Source organism: Otolemur garnettii, unplaced genomic scaffold, assembly GCF_000181295.1.
Source record: "Otolemur garnettii isolate 467f Iridium unplaced genomic scaffold, OtoGar3 scaffold00052, whole genome shotgun sequence".
Taxonomy (NCBI): domain Eukaryota; kingdom Metazoa; phylum Chordata; class Mammalia; order Primates; family Galagidae; genus Otolemur; species Otolemur garnettii.
In genome coordinates this window covers 3,760,132-3,777,337 of record NW_003852447.1, presented here as the reverse complement: position 1 = coordinate 3,777,337, position 17,206 = coordinate 3,760,132, and the positions used below count along the sequence as shown (strand labels likewise).

The 17,206-nt window shown below is 37.2% G+C and overlaps 2 protein-coding genes across 5 annotated transcripts in view; one reads left to right on the top strand and one right to left on the bottom strand.

Annotated features, from left to right (window-relative positions):
* Positions 1–8,945, top strand: part of FAM177A1 (family with sequence similarity 177 member A1) — a 30,925-nt gene extending 21,980 nt beyond the window's left edge. For 2 of the 3 annotated variants that reach the window (XM_023514381.1, XM_003791974.2), the window contains 3 exons: positions 3,425–3,491; positions 4,969–5,066; positions 7,218–7,555. In XM_023514381.1, the coding sequence (XP_023370149.1) occupies positions 3,425–3,491; positions 4,969–5,066; positions 7,218–7,424 (372 nt within the window). In that variant the 3' untranslated portion in view covers positions 7,425–7,555. Of the gene's footprint in view, positions 1–3,424; positions 3,492–4,968; positions 5,067–7,217 lie in introns of all 3 variants that reach the window. The other variant, XM_023514382.1, reaches the window with a different exon arrangement.
* Positions 8,946–10,324: 1,379 nt separating this feature from the next.
* PPP2R3C (protein phosphatase 2 regulatory subunit B''gamma) overlaps positions 10,325–17,206 on the bottom strand; it is a 21,995-nt gene continuing 15,113 nt past the window's right edge. For both annotated transcript variants that reach the window (XM_003791972.3, XM_023514388.1), the window contains 4 exons: positions 16,597–16,733; positions 15,052–15,189; positions 12,438–12,497; positions 10,325–10,629 (listed from right to left, as the gene is read on the bottom strand). In XM_003791972.3, the coding sequence (XP_003792020.1) occupies positions 10,441–10,629; positions 12,438–12,497; positions 15,052–15,189; positions 16,597–16,733 (524 nt within the window). In that variant the 3' untranslated portion in view covers positions 10,325–10,440. The remainder of the gene's footprint in view (positions 10,630–12,437; positions 12,498–15,051; positions 15,190–16,596; positions 16,734–17,206) is intronic.

Genomic DNA, 17,206 nt, shown 5'->3' with positions numbered 1-17,206 from the left:
GAGTGCTGTAGCATCATAGCTCACAGCAACCTCAAACTCTTGGGCTCAAGTGATTCTCTTGTCTCAGCCTCCCGAGTAACTAGGACTCTAGGCTCCCACCACAATGCCTGGCTATATTTTCTTTTTTTTTTTCTTTTTGGAGACAGTCTCAAGCTATCACCCTGATTGAGTGCTGTGATATCATCATAGCTCACAGCAACCTCCATCTCTTGGGCTCAAGCTCTCCTCTTAACCTCAATTTTTTCTATGTTTAGTAGAGACAGGGTCTTGATTTTTGCTAAGGCTGGTCTCAAACTCATGACTCATGCGATCCACCTGCCTTGGCCTCTCAGAATGCTAGGATTACAGGCATGAGCCACCACACCAGTCCATGAATTTTTTAATTGTCACAAATCTCTGAAATATATTCCAATGTGTTCATTGAAAGAAAAATTCATACTTAAGCTGACCCACGCAGCTCAAACCATTTTTGTGTAAGGGTTAGCTGTATGCTTTCCTCCAGAGCAAGCCTTGTCCTTTTCTAAGTCGTTCCCTGGCTTTATTGTGTATTATGTGTTATAGAAATCAGCTGCATTTCCTTGTATTTCTGCCACTGTAAACCATTTGCTGTAAACCATAAGATTAGAGCATCTTAAATAGAGCCTTTCTAAAGTAACCTTTATTCCACCTAAGAGACCCATCTTGCTCTGAATATAAAAAGATACAGTAAAATTTGATCCAGGGAGTCAATAGTGTACTGTCATTGAATTTGTTTGTTTGGACATTCATTCTTGAGGAAATGGAGAAGAGAGCGCTGCCTTGTATGTCTTTTCAGGCACAGTATCACAGAAATGGCATATCTGCTTTTTATAGCAGGACAGTGTTATTTTCCTTCCCTCTCCTTTTACCCATCTACTCAGTCTTTTTTTTCTTTTTTTTGAGATAGAATCTTAGTTTGTCACCCTCAGTAGAGCACCGTGGCATTACAGCTCACAGCAACCTCTAATTCTTGGGCTTAAGGAATTCTCTTGCCTCAGCCTCCCAAGTAGCTGGAACTACAGGTGCCCACCACAACGCCCAGCTGTTTTGTTATAGTTGTCGTTGTTGTTTAGCAGGCCAAGGCCGGGTTTGAACCCGCCAGCCTGATGTATGTGGCCGGCACCCTAACCACTGAGTACAGGCACCAAGTCCATCTACTCAGTCTTAACAGATATTCTTTGTTTGCCTTTTTAGTATCCTCATTTTTTTTTTTTTTTTGAGACAGAGTCTCCCTTTGTTGCCCTTGGTAGAGCGCCTTGGCATCATAGCTCACAGCAACCTCAAAGTCTTGGGCTCAAGCAATTGTTTTGCCTCAGCCTCCCAAGTCTCTGGGACCTGCCCACAGCACCTGGCTATTTTTTAGAGACAGGGTCTTCCTCTTAATTAGGCAGGTCTTGAGCCTGTGAGCGCAGGCAGTCCACCCTTCTCTGCCTCCAAGAGTGCTAGGATTATAGGCATGAGCCACTCTGCCTTGCCTAATATCCTCATAGTCATTGATGTATCTTAGCTAAGAAGATTATGAATAAGTTTTTCTCTTTAATGTCTCCTGGGAAGCAATATTGAAACAATATTGCTTGTTTCAATATTGACTAGGTGTGGTGGCTGACACCTGTAATCCTAACACTTTGGGAGGTCTAGGTGGGACAGTTGCGTGATGTCAGGAGTTTCTACAAAAAATAGAAAAATTAGCCAGACATGGTGGTACACACTGGTAGTCCCAGCTACTCAAGAGCTGCGGCAGGAGGATCACTTGAGCCTAGGAGTTTGAGGTTGCTGTGAGTTGTGGTACCACCACTGCTCTCTAGCCCAGGCAACAGAGCAAGACTCTGTCTCAAAAAAAGCAACAACAAAATCCAATACAAAAACAAATTATTATATGTTTGACTGATTATAGGCTTTTAATGTTTTCTTTCTTTCTTTCTTTCTTTTTTTGAGACAGAGTCTTACTTGGTCACCCTTGGTAAAAGGCCGTGGCATCTTAGCTCACGACAACCTCAAACTCTTGGGCTCAAATGATCCTCTTGCCTCAGCCTCCCAAGTAGCTGGGACTAGAGGTGCCCGCCACAATGCCCAGCTATTTTTTAGAGTTGGGTGCTTGCTCTGGCTCAGGCTGGTGTTGAACCTGTGAGCTCAGGCAATCCACCTGCCTTGGCTTCCCAAGTGCTAGGAGTATAGGCATGAATCACCATGCCCGGCCATTACTGTTTTCTTTTTTTTTTTTTTTTTTTGAGACAGAGCTTCAAGCTGTCGCCCTGGGTGGCATCACTGCTCACAGCAACGGTCAACTACTGGGCTCAAGCAATTCCCCTGCCTCCACCTCCCAAGTAGCTGAGACTATAGGCGTGCACCATGTCGCCCAGCTGTTTTTTGGTTGTAGCTGTCATTGTTGTTTGGCGGGCCTGGGCTGGATTTGAACCCACCAGCTCAGGTGTATGTGGCTGGCGCCTTAGCTGCTTGAGCCACAGGCACAGACCCCATTACTGTTTTCTTATGATAAACAAAGACATTAGTGCAGTGAAGCATGCCTTTATTACTGGTTTCATCTACAGAGTCAAACTGTCATCTATTTGGCAAGCTTCACTAAGGTACTGTTTGGAATCATAGAACCAAGATTAGCTATGGAGGTATGTGGTGTGGATTGCATTCTGCCAGTAGTCGTGGCTTACCAACATATACTCGGTTTGTCTTAGGTTGTGTAGTCTCTAGTCTTTTTTTAATCCTTAAACAAACTTACCATGTCACTTATGTTTCCCTTATTTTCCCACTGTTAAAAAACTCATTTGATATCCCTTTACGTATCCTACTAAGTTTCTCTGGACCCTTATTTCCCCACTATAACATAAGTATGTCAGATGGTATGAGTCCTTATGGTCCATTCCATCACATGTACCCCCTGTCTGGTATTGTGCTTATAAACAGTGAAGACAAAAAAGCAGCAAGATGGGAAAGGAAGGCTCTGGGTTATCAACTCCTAAATAATCCAGACACTGGTTTACCAACTCCATTTTGGTGGCTCCATCTTTTTTTGGTTCTTTTATGGGCTTAAGGTGGTGGTAGTTATACAAGTGAATGTTAAATATCTTTGTAGCATTCTCTGTTTAAAAATTGTATAATTTTGATCGGATTGCAGTCTGTTTTTTTTTTTTGTAAGTGTGAAACAAACTTTATTGAGGAAGAAAAAGATAGGTTTATAGAACAAGAGCAGGATGTAGGTTTGTAGAGCAGTATGTGTTCACCACAAACAACAAACAAGTTCCCTTTTGTCTGACAAAAAAAAAGAATTGCAGTCTATCTTACTGCCTATGGAATATTCTCCATTCCTACCGTGTATTTGACTACTTCATTCTGTGTAAATATATGGAGTGAGTTTAAGTATGAATATTACTAACCTGACTTCTTGTTACAGACAAAACTTACCTGGGGCCCCTACTTATGGTTTTACATGCTTCGGGCTGCCACATCCACCCTCTCAGGTATTGCTTTTCTGTTTGAATATTGTATAATTGTTACAGTATGCTCCAAGAACAGGAGCTTTGCCAAATGGGATGTTTCCAAACTGAAGGAGAAATAATAGCAAGTTAATCATTCCACTCCAAAGCAAGCTAGCACTGGGGAAGATCTTTTTTTTAATTTATTGTTTCAGGTTAATTTGAGGGTACAAAGAATTAGGTTACAATGTTTGCATTTTTTAGTAGAGTCCCTCTGCATTGGAAGATTTTAATCTAACTTGTACTTCACCTGGAAACATTCTTCAGCTTCTGATTATGTTTAAGGAACAAAAGAACTGAAGAATGACTATATTAGTTTAGATTTTTTTATGTTCTTAAACCCTTTCTATTAGCAACTGTTTTGCTGCCGTGTTATTTGGTCACCTATTGGTATTCTCATTCTGTCTCATTGCTTATTCTAAAGTCTATAGTTAAAGTTCATTTATATTTTTATTTCATTAATATTTCATTTCTTAAATTGATATATAACTAAGTTGTACTTGAAAGAAATGAGTAATCAACTAATGACTTAATAATGCTAATTTAAATACAGGTTTTTTTTTTTTTTTTATATATAGATAGAGCCTTACTTTATCGCCCTCAGTAGAGTGCTGTGGCGTCACAACTCACAACAACCTCCAACTCCTGGGCTTAGGTGATTCTTCTGCCTCAGCCTCCCCAGTAGCTGGGACTACAGATGCCCACCACAATGCCTGGCTATTTTTTTGTTGCAGTTTGGCTGGAGCTGGGTTTAACCCGCCACCCTTGGTGTATGGGGCCGGTGCCCTACCCACTGAACCACAGGTGCCGCCCTTAAATACAGGTTTTAAATTATAAAGCTTTCCTCTGCTTTTTAGCTTCTATTGCTTTCTGCTTTTTATTAGGGATAATTATGAATGGTAATTGATTCAACAAACATTTAATGAGAACTCACTGTATACTCAAGTGTGGTATTATACTTGCTAGACAGTGTGGTGCAATGGAAAGAGTGTGAGCTTTAGATTCAGACCTAGATATGAATTTTGGATCTTTGTCAGTTGGGGCAAGTTCTTGAACTAACCTTTCACAGTGCCTGGCACATGGTATACGCAATCAGTGAGTGTTACATAGTGTAAGTACACACTATTCCTCTCCTCCATCCCAGTGATATCCCAATCCTCTAAGAGTATATACATATTTTTATACATATTTCTTAAAAATATAGACATGTAACAGGTAATTATAATACCTGGTGATAAGTGTTAGAATAGAGATACGAAGAAAATATCTTCTGGGAGCTCAGAAGTAGCTACTAATACTTGTTAGAGAAATTGGGGAAGCTATCCAGAAGAGATATTGGGCTTTTGTAATGTCCTTGAGAGTGGGAACAGTAACTCTTGTATTCCTACAATGTCTTATTCATAGAAAGTGCTCATGAAATGTCTGGGGGATTATATAAGTTTTTTAACTCTTATATCTTTAGTGTGTGACTTTCTTGGAGAGAAGATTGCATCTGTTTTGGGCATCAGCACCCCAAAGTACCAGTATGCCATTGATGAATATTACCGGATGAAGAAGGAGGTGTGTCTCCGTTTTACATATTCTTGATCGAGTTTGGTTTTCTGTGGACTTGATGGGCTGCATCATGAGCATATGTATTCTCTTGCTGCCCTAAAGATGGCTCCCTTGATTTCCATTCTAGAGCCATTAATTTGTTTATCAAATTAATATACATTTTAGAATTCTTTAAAACTGGAATTTCCCTAAGATCTATATGCAAAACTAAACAATTTCATTGTGCTAATGTTATGTGAGATGCCTCATATCTGTTAATCTTCACACACCCCTCCTAGGATTATTTATTCTATTAATGATTTTAAGATGAAGAAGCAAGACTCAGACTCTGTATTTAGGACATATGTACTGGATATAGGAGAAGTGGAACTGGTTTGATGCACAGAAAATTGTTAAGTACAAGGAAAGTGTATGTGCTAGTTGTTAGTGCACAAAGATGGGAGGGCAGTTCTTTCTGCAGAAGGATGAGGTCTCAAGGTGTGGGTGAAATGAGTTTAGACTTAAAGAAAGAAAAATCTTTACTGATTAAGAGTATGAGCTCAAGAACCAAAAGTCCAGAATTTAAAATCTGTCTCTGTCACCTGTAACTTTATAACCTCGATAAGCTTGTTTTTTCATCTTTTTGTTTTTTTTTTTAGACAGAGTCTCTCTTTGTCACCCTTGGTAGAGTGCTGTGGCGTCACAGCTCACAGCAACCTCCAACTCCTGGGCTTAGTCCATTCTCTTGCCTCAGCCTCATCTTTTTTTTTTTTTTGAGACAGAGCCTCAAGCTGTCACCCTGTGTAGTGTGATGCGGCATCATAGCTGACAGCACCCTCAAACTCTTGGGCTTCAGTGATTCTCTTGTCTCAGCCTCCCAAGTAGCTAGGACTACAGGCACCTGCCATAATGCCTGGCTATTTTTTGGTTGTAGTTGTCATTGTTGTTTGGCAGGCCCGGGCTAGATTCAAATCCACCAGCTCTGGTGTATGTGGCTGGTGCCTTAGCTGCTTGAGCTGCAGGCGCAGAGCCTGTTTCTTCATCTTTATGAGAATTAGTACATCAATGCTCAGTGTTGCTGTAAGGATTAAATGGGTTAATCCGTGCATAAAATGGTCAGATCAGCATTTCATAGTGTATATTGGTGAGCACACAATAAATATTAGAATCTTGTTACTCACACAGACTGAGGGCAGCACTTCAGGCAAAGCTAGAATGTAGAGGCGTGAAAGTATGTTGTATGTGTGGGGAAATGGTAAAAATAGTTTACCATGACCCAATGATGGGGTACAGGGAGAGAATGGCTGGAAATGAATCTGGAAAGTTCAGCTGACTATTTATTGTGTGGTTTCAAACATGTTTTATGAACAAATAAGTTATTTTTGACACTAGGAGCCTTGTTTAAAGCCTCATTACCTCATCTGGACTATTGTATTAGCTTCCTAAATGGTCTCTCTTATTTTCAAGCAGGCCTCAGATTACTTGTTCTGGGTTACTCACTGTACTGACTCCCTTACTGTAGGGTCCAGTACAAATACTATCTCCTTTGTGAACTTAGAAGTTCTGTAAATAGAATAATTTAATTAACTCTTTCTAAATATAGTGCTTATTTCTTTCTGTTTTAATACTATTATTACATGTCTTAATTTTCCTGTTACATTGTAAACTTCTTAAGGACAGGGATTGTTTTATTTGTATATTAGGGGCTTATGGGAAAACCAACTATGCTATAAAATTTAGTGAATGAACCAGCCTATTCAACTAAATAGGCTGACACTCATAATTGAAGTGATATAGTATTGGCTAATTTTTAATTTAATTAAAATTAACTAATTTAAAATTTGATTAAATTTTTAAATTAAAATTTCAGATTAAGTTTTTAATTTAATTTGAAAAACTATATAGCCACTGTCAAATTTAATTCAGATCTCATTTAAGTTCGGTCATGCTGGACCATGTTTTAAAAATAACTTCACATCCTTAAAATGTTATATAATAGTTATGGTTTCATTTTAGGAACAGGGGAAGGGAAAATAAGTCATAATTAGACCAAGCTGAATTGGACACGACAATGATGTTTTGGTTTTAAAAAGACACGAGAAACTGACAGTGGGAGAAAAAATACTATTCCTTTTGGCTATTTATATTTGAGTTATTCTTGGTATTTCCTTTTTGTAGGAAGAGGAGGAAGAGGAAGAAAACAGGATGTCTGAAGAAGCAGAAAGACAGTATCAGCAGAATAAAATGCAGACTGATTCCACCGTTAAGACAGATCAACCAGAAACAGTGGTATCCAGTTCATTTGTGAATCTCAATTTTGAAATGGAGGGAGACACTGAAGTAATTATGGAAAGCAAACAAAATCCAGTCTCTGTCCCACCGTAGAATGAAATAGATTATCAAACTTCAAACCGTAAAGTTTTTTTTTTATACCAGGAACTTTCATATTCTCTATAAAGTAGGACTTCATATAATTATTTATGTTTTAAATTATTAAGTTATCTGGAAAGGGAAAATGTTTCTTCAGTCTTAGGCTATATCTAGCAAAAAATAGCTCTGAAATTTGGATATTTGTATTGTTTTATTGTTGAATTAGTGCTTTGGTTTTAAAATGATTTTTTTTTAAAGTTAAAGACATCCTAAAACCATAATCACCAATTGAGAAGAGGTAAATTATCAAGCTTGTCTGTTATTTGTGCATCTGTTAACAAAAAACAAGGTAAGTTGCTGATGAAGGCTAATTAGACCAGATCATCTTAATAGTCTCAGATTAAAACGAGAATTTTCCTCTTATATTTTCTCATGTTATGTTTTGAATTTATATATCTAGCCATTAATTTCACACTAAGGTTGTTTCACTGAGTATGTAATATAAAGGAGCCTGGTACATGGTACCATGGTACATACTTTGAATTTTCTTTCACTGAGAAAAACATTTTTCTGGAAGAGCGTTTGGGGGTTTATAATATCAAATATCAAGATGGGCTTCCATTTTTATACAAGTTACTTAATATTCTTTTTGTAGTTACATTAAATAACTATCTTTGGACATACTGTTAAAAACACTAGTTATGGAATGAATTTATTAAGTGTATCTTTATTCAGGTGGTTATACCTAGTGGTTATCTATATGGCATTGTTTATGTCACTCATTCAACCTTTAATGCCTCCTATAGGCAAAGTAATTTGGGGAGAAGTGATTGGGAAGCAGGTGTAGATTTAACCCATCAGCAGGTGTTAAATAGCACATATTGTACAAGGTGCAATTGTAGCATAATGAATTTACCTGTCATTTACCATTTTGAAATAGCAACAGTAAAGTGGACAATTCACTTGAGCAGGTTGGCGATTTTTCTACTCAGTTATTTGCAAACTTTACAGAAGTAAATAATATAAAGCTAATTTTTAAAATATTCCTAAATGTGTATACAGAACTTTTTTGAGATTTCTGTAACTAACTTTGTATTTCTAAATATCTTTGATTTATAACTAATATAGGTTAAAGAAGGATATGTGGAGTGTTTTAGACACTTTTTTCTAAAAGCCTTTTCACAAACTTCAAACAGCTTTTAGAAATTAATAGTTATGTGAATAGCCTTCCAAACAGCATAATGACTTCAATCTTAAATGTTGTTAGAAACTAACAATGGGGCCTATTAAGGAAATCTGTTGTCAGTGAACATGAACTAAGTTATTTAACTGAAAGTTGAAGAATACAGGTAGGATAATTAAACTCTTCATTAGAAGTCTACAGTTATGGGTAGTGCCTGTGGCTCAAAAGGGTAGGGCGCTGGTCCCTATATGCCAGAGGTGGTGGGTTCAAACCTAGCCCGGGCCAAAAAGTCTACAGTTACACCATAACCATAAATACATTTTTGGTGATTGAGAAAGTGATGGTAATCTTTTTTTTTTTTTTTGAGACAGAGTCTGTGTCGCTCTCAGTAGAGTGCTGTACCATCACAGCTCACAGCAACCTCAAACTCTTTGGGCTTAAACGATTCTTGCCTCAGCCTCCCAGGTAGCTGGTATTACAGGAGCCTGCCATAACACCCAGCTATTTTTTGGTTGGAGTTGTCATTGTTGTTTAGCAGGCCCAGGCCAGGCTCGAACCCATCAGCCTTGGTGGATGTGGCTGGCACCCTACTCACTGAGCTATGGGTGCCGAGCTGGTAATTTATTTATGGGTGTAAACCCTTTATAACTTTGTGCTTAAAAAGTTAATCTTCAGATTATGTAATTGTCCCATAAAGTATGGTTCACCAGTAGCTCTAAAACATGCTAACCTGATCTCTTTCCTCCAATTTGTTTTTTATTTCATGTTAGTTAGTACCTACAAATCAGATATTTGGTTATGAACTGAAGGCAGATGTGTCTAAAAGTGATCTTTCAAATCTCTCTCTGGAGAAACTAGTATCTAAGAGTTTACCTACAAACTTTTCTGATTGTAGTATAAGGAAGGTAGTGGCTTATGAAAGTTTATGTTTCTTGAATTTTACTTTCGATACTTGTCCACTAGTGGCCAGTTTATAATGTTTATAATTATTCACTGTGCCTTAAATTTTTATACCTTTTTGTTGACGCAAACTATAAATGTCCCAGATTGTATTAAATTGTTTGTCTTAAGTCTTTCACTTTTTCCTACTTCTTTTCAATCCTTTTAAGAATTACTGTTCCCTTTGTACTACAGTTCATGATATTCTACTTTCTAATCTTTTTATTTCATAAAGACTAAATACAACAGTATAATTGAAGAGCCTTTACAAACTGAATTAACAAATTCTGTAACAAAAAAACTCTAACAAAATGTAGTGAAGTCTTATGAAATGTAATCCTGGATAAAACTAGACAAATTTTATACCAATGATTTTAATGAAAGTAAAAGATTAGTTTGAATACTATTTATTGAAACACCCTATTAAGAGAAAGATTATGTCTGAACACTTCTAACCTGAAATAAAATGGCTCTACTCTAATGAATGGGAAAGTCTGTAATCTTTGATACACATAATATTTTAGGAGAAGACTGAAGGCTTACTGACCATATTAACAATTTAAACTATTCCTCAAATATTGAAATTCTGAATGACTAATGTCGGAAATATTCCATGAATACTTTAGAGATTACACAGATTTAAACAGAATACCTTCCACCTACAGCAAATCACAATTCTCATTTTTGGTTTAAATGGAAGCTTTTTAGGAGCTTACCACCTCCTAAAAGGTAGCATTTCGTCTTACTGCTTCCAAACTGTTGCAATCAAATTTTTAGTAACCAAAACATTTGCTGTGTTCTCTAGACATAGGAAGTGTTTATTTAGACCATTTCTAAGGATTCTGCTTCAAAGGTTTTGCATGCAGCATCCAAGCATATCGTAATGAAGACTGTCTAGTCTTTCAGAGATCATGTGTCGTCAAGGTCTCCAGAGTTTTCACTGTCATTTGCAACAAGAGCTTCCCTGTTTTCGTAAGTCCAGAAGCCATTTAGATCAATTAGAATGGTGGTGACTGTGTCTCCTTGATTACTGTTGATTAAATCCTGAAGAGAAATTTTCAAAGGATCCTTTGGTTTTACCATGTCAAAGATTTCATCCTGCAAAAGAGAAAAAAATACAATGAAATCTGATTCACTTAATTTCTAACATAGTGATCTGAAATTCAAGGTTGCAGCTTGAGCTTATGTACAAAGTTTTTGTTCTACTTTTTTCTTTTCCATTTAACAAAGAGGCAATTTCCTTTTCTCTACCTATAGCCATATAATTTTATTGGAACATTCCTTAGCTATATGGTAGCTAGCCCTTCATTTTATGATGAAGAAACCAAGACTCAAAGTTTAATCTAATCCAGGCTCCGTAGCTAATTAGTGACAGAACTATCTAATGCAATGTTCTCTGAATCCATGTTAACTAACTCCTTATGCTGTTCTGTTGTCTTATTGGTGGTGAAACAAGGTCTTAGTTTAATTTTTAAAGTAAAACCTTGGCTTAGTTAAAATAAACATTTAAATGCTTCAGAGATGGTGGCAAAGCTTCATTTCAAATATTCATGTCAACATTTTACTCTGGACCTAGGATGGGGGAGGGGATGGGGAGGTAAGTCGGGTCAGTATTAAAGAGTTATCCAGAATGATGCTAAATTGTGTTAAAACTTCTGGAATAGATAAAAGAACCTCTCCTATATTGTGAAATACACAAAATAAATATTAACAAGGATTAGTACATTTTTTTCTTTTTCTTTCTTCTTTTTTTTTTTTTTTTTTTGAAACAGTCCCAATCTGTTGCCCTCGGTAGAGTGCTACGGCATCACTGCTCAACAACTTCAAACTTTTGGGTTCAAGTGATCCTCTTGCCTCAGCCTCCCAATTAGCTGGGACTACATACAGGTGCCCACCACAATGCCTAGCTAGGTTTTTTTTCGATTTTTAGTAGAGATGGGGGTCTTGCTTTTGCTCAGGCTTGTCTCCAACTCCTTAGCTCAAGCAATCTACCTGCTTCAGCCTCCCAAAGTGCTAAGATTACAGGTGTGAACCACAACTCTTGGCTAGGAATTAGCACATTATTTTTTCTAACCTTTATGTATAATAGTAAAATTACTCAAGATTATTCAGTAGCACTGAAGGAGGCACATTACATTTTAAAGAAGTTTTTTATGTTTGTAAAATTTCCTTTTCTAGATTGGCTTTTTTAAAAAACTGCCTATTGCAAAGTTTCAAATATGTTACATATTAAACCAAAACAGCCCTTTATCTTACCCTTAGTTAAAAGTGTTCAGGGTATTTTATGATGTCACTCAACCTGAACCAAATGGGAACTGGATAATGCTGGTGAGTCTGACTACTGAAATGCTAAGTAGCAGCATGTGTTTCAAGTAATGGTGGTTTTCATGTAGTAGGACTGGTATCTTTTAAAATCTAATATGATATCAAAGAAACATAATATTGTACCTGAACCTAAGCAGTTCCCAACTTAAAAATTCCATTCACAGTGGAATAGACTGCCAAAGGATGCTGGGCTATACTGATTCTCTTCATTTTCAATTGAAATGAAATGAATGTTTCCAATTAGAACACAAGGCTGACAATGCTCAAATTATAAACTACATAAATCAATCAGTCCAAATGTAGTCTCAGTTTCTAATGATTTGGATATTAATTCAGAACAAATTAACAGCAAATACCTGATTCAGTATAGTATTTCAGAGAAGTTACTTTCACATAAAATTTTACGTATAGGGGGCAGCACCTATGGCTCAAAGGAGTAGGGCACTGGCCCATAATACTGGAGGTGGTGGGTTCAAACCCAGCCCCAGTCAAAAAAAAAATTATGTACAACAAATTATTTATTTGGTGGTATTATGGTAATATTATTTGGTAATACTATGTAAATTAAAGGAAAACGTAACCTTCACATCTTGAAATGAAACAGGATCTTGTCCATGGATTTTCATTAGTTCTTGTATGGCCTGTATTTAGTGAAAATAAATCTGTAAATAAAAAACAAAATACACAATATCCCCTCTCTCTCTTTTATATGGCTTCACAATTATTATGATCTTCTCTTTCCATTTTCCACGAATATTGTTCAGAACTTTACTGTTCTTTTAAGACTATCAATATACCATCCCCCTTTCTACCCTATACTTTGCTTTCTATAGGATAGAAACAAAAAGGAGATAGATCTCCCTCAAACTCTCCCCTATTATAAGAGAGTATACTATTCAGGCCCAGCTTTATCACTGGGATATTGATGTACAAAGACTCTATGAATAGCCCAGGGTTACAAGCCAAGATTACAAACTGTAATCTGCATAACCAACCTATTGATGAAATAGATGTATGTATAAAATATTCTTAAAGTATTTTTTAAACAAAGTTTAAAATTCTCAGAGTAAAAGATGCTATAAAGAAATTTTTATGAAAATTTAAGTGTTTAATTTCCAAGACGTATTTACTTTGTTTTCCATTTAATAGGTTTGTCTAAAGTGGGGCTACCTGGCAGCGCCCGTAGCTCAGTGGATAGGGTACCAGCCACATACACCCAGGCTGGTGGGTTTGGACCTGGCCCAGGCCAGCTAAACAATGATAACTGCAACAAAAAAATAGCTGGGTGTTGTGGTGGACACCTGTAGTCCCAGATACTTGGGAGCCTGAGGGAAGAGAATCACTTAAGCCGAAGAGTTTGAGGTTGCTGTGAGCTGTGATGCCACAGTGCTCTACCGGGGAGGCCACAGTGAGACTCTGTCTCAAAAAAAAATAAAAAATAAGGTGGGGGCATCTCAATAAGTTGGTATCAGGTTGGCCACTGATGTAAGCCCACATAGCATTCAATTTTTTAAAAATATAGTCTAATACTATAATTTACCCATAAAATATTTACCCCCAAATATATTCTAATACTATAATTTACCCATAAAATATTTACCCTAAAAATATTTAGCCTAAAAAATCATAATATAAAGTCTTTTAGGGAATTTAATATGCAATTATGAAATATGTATACTATGAAACTCTTAAGGATGAGTTCAGAGACCAAAGAGTATCATATATTTTTAAAACTTTGTTTTTGAGAAAGGTTCTTGCTATGTTGCCCAACCTAGTCTTGAACTCTGGGCCATTAAGCGATCCCGTGTCAGCCTCCTAGAGTACTGAGATTATGAGTGTGAGTCACTACACCCAGCCCCCAAAATATTAAATGGAAAGAAAAAGTCTTGGGGGTGGAGATGACTTATGAGAAAGATGTGAAAATATCATTTTTATTTTATTTTATTTTTTGAGACAGAGTTTCATTTGTTGCCCTCGGTAGAGTGTCATGGCATCACAGCTCACAGAAACCTTAAAACTCCTGGGCTCAAGCAATTCTCTTGCTTCCGTGTCTGGAGTAGCTGGGACTACAGGCGCCCACCCATAATGCCTGGCTATTTTTAGAGATGAGGTCTTGCTCTGGGTCAAGCTGAACTAGAACCTGTGAGCTCAGGCAATCCACCCACCTCGGTCTCTATTTCCAGAGTGCTAGGACTACAGGCATGAGCCACTGCGCCCAGCCCAAAATGTCATTTTATTATTTTAAAAGATCCAGTTGATTTTAACCACATAAAAAATCACATGGGTCTTCTAAAAATGAGCTATGAATATATAATATTATGAAGGAGTAGAATTCTACTGGTCAAAACTATGCCATGAAGTAGAAAAGTTACCATTCAGGTTAAGGGCAGACATTTCTACTTTTACACCTATTGTATTCAAATTCTTATCCTATATAGATACAACTTCAGAGCCCATCATCTTAATCTCTGAGAGCAACTAAGACACAAAATAATTGCTTCAACAAATCTGTTCTGCACTGAAATGCAACACACAATTCTTGATAGTTTACCAATGTTTATTTTTTGATTAACCAAAGCACGGAATATCTCATGTGTATTTGTAGCTCTAATGGCTAGTACAGTCCCTAACGTGTTTATACACGTACCTTTTTAGCATCCTCCATCTAATCAAGTCAGCCTTGATTTAGCCCATTTTTAAAAATACATATATATAAATTTTTTTTTTTTTTTTTGCTTTTTTTGCACTTTTTGGCCAGGGCTGGGTTTGAACCCACCACCTCCAGCATATGGGGCTGGCGCCCTACTCCTATTAGCTATAGGCACCGCCCACCCATTTATATTTTTATAAATCAGAAAAAAACACTCTATAAGCAGACTTGTTTTCCTTCTGAAATATTTTGTAAATCCTTTTGTTAAATTAAAAAAAAAAAACACAAGTTAGGTCAACTCTAAGTAGATAATTTAAGCCAAATGGTATAACATACTGTTGTTTATTTTGGGAGGGGGAGACAGAGTCTCCCATTGTTGCCCTCAGTAGAGTGCTGTGACATCACAGCTCACAGCAACTTCAAACTCTTGGGCTCAGGCAATCTTGCCTCAGCCTCCCAAACAGCTGCCATGACAAGGGACCATAGCTGCAAATGGTATAACATATCTTCAGGAACAATGACTCAATTACACACATGACACTTACCCTAAAGAAATAATTAAGGGAAAAGACATTCAGATAGCCTTTGTTCTCAATATCAAGCAGTTTGAAAATATATTGCAGAGCTGCAGGTTCCTTTCTGTTTTCTAATGCTAGAACAAAGTCCAAGTAAGTCTTATAGTCCTATAGGAAAGAAGAGATGACATTCTTTAGAGGCCTTAGTCAAAATTAACTTTTCAAGTGACTATCTGATAATATGAAGCTATTTTGCAATCACAGGTGACAAATTTAATTTTTTAAAGTTAATATGAAAAGAGAAATCCATTTGTACACTTAATTTTGGCTTCTAGGAATTCTACGTGTAACTTGTACAGGACAGATTTCAGGCACATCATTCATTTTCTTATGGGAGAAATTTGCTGTGGTAAACCATACTTTTCTTTCATTATACTTTTAAAGGAGACGAGACACTGACTAAGCTATCATACATTGTCATTAAATTTATATTTTCATTGCAGTGTGGAAAAACTTTATCTAGAAAAAAACCTGAAAAAACTTTATCTAGAATCAATAGAACATTTTATTTTTAGAGACAGGGTCTCCCTCTGTTGCCCAGGATGCAGTACAGCAGGACAATCATAACTAAGCATGACCTCAAACTCCTGGGCTCCAGTGATCTTGCCTCAGTCTCCTAAGTAGCTGGGACTACAGGTTCATGCCGCCATGCCCAGCTCATTTTTTAAAACAATTTTTTTTGTAGAGACAAGGTTTTGCTATGTTGCCCAAGCTGGTCTTGAACCCTTGGACTCAAGAAAACCTCCTGCCTTGGCCTCACAAAGTGCTGGGATTACAGGTGTGAGTCACCAGGTGTGGCCTAGAACAATACATTTAAAATAAGTTTTTGAAATACTATTTAAAATGTTTAGGGTACAGTGGCTCACACCTATAATCCTAGTACTCTGGGAGGCCAAGGCAGGTGGGTTGCTTGAGCTCAGGAGTTGGAGTCCAGCCTAAGCAAGAGAGACACCTGGTCTTTAGTAAAAAGAGAAAACATGCCAGCATGGTGGCTCATGCCTTTAATCCTAGCATTTTGGGAGGATGAAGCAGGTGGATTGCCTGAGGTCAGGAATTAGAGACCAGCTTGAGCAAGAGTGAGATCTCATTTCTAAAAATAGCAGCCCAGCTATTTTTAGAAATAGGCCTGGTTTGAATGCACCAGCCTCAGTGTATGTGGCTGGTGCCCTACCCACTGAGCTACAGACACTGCCCGACTGAATCATGTATATGAAAATATATGATCTGTAGGATTTACTAATGTTCTGGCTTTTTGTTTTACTAGTAGGCATACCTATACAATGGGTGCACTGACAATATTAAAATTTTCTATTTTCCCTGGAACTCGTAAGGCAAATGTTTTTAAGTGCATTTACCTTTAGATCAAAGGTTCTGAATCTCAAGTAATTTGATCGGTTTATACTTCTTAAGATACTATTACATGGTGATGTGAATGAGTATCGCATCAAGAAAAGGTCTTATGGAAACTGTGGGAGCCTAAATTTTTAAAACTTATCAGCAGTTTTAAACTATTACCATTTCTCCATCATAAGTGAGACATTCCTGGAAAACACGGTCTAAGAAAACATTGGTCATAGTTGCTGTTCCATAGCGGGAGAGCTCTTCTTTACTCAGCATGCCATTGTGATCTTTATCAAGATTCAAATACTGGCCTTGAGAAGAAAGAGAATAAAAGGACACCTATGACCAAAATAAAATTTTAATGAAAAGATACAAGAATAGACAGTAACAAAAAGATCTTTATATTGGTTAATATTTTGTTTTGAAATTTAACCACATTATAGTTAGGGTAGTGACCTATGTGTAATAAAATCAGCTTTCTTTCTAGTCTCAATCAGAACAACTATTAAGTTAGAACCAGTCAAAGAAAACCCACCATGAAAGGGGCCTTTGGGCTGTTTCACTTACATCATTATTTTTCAGTTTGTAACCTCTTAGAACATTTCTAGGTTTCTAAATTAAATGGAGGGTAGGAGTCAAATGCACTGAAAAGCATTTGAAAAGTTAGCACTTGAAAGTAGAGGTCAAGGCTCGGCGCCTATAGCTCAACCGGCTAAGGCGCCAGCCACATACACCTAAGGTGGCGGGTTTGAATCCCCAGCCCGGACCCGCCAAACAACAATGA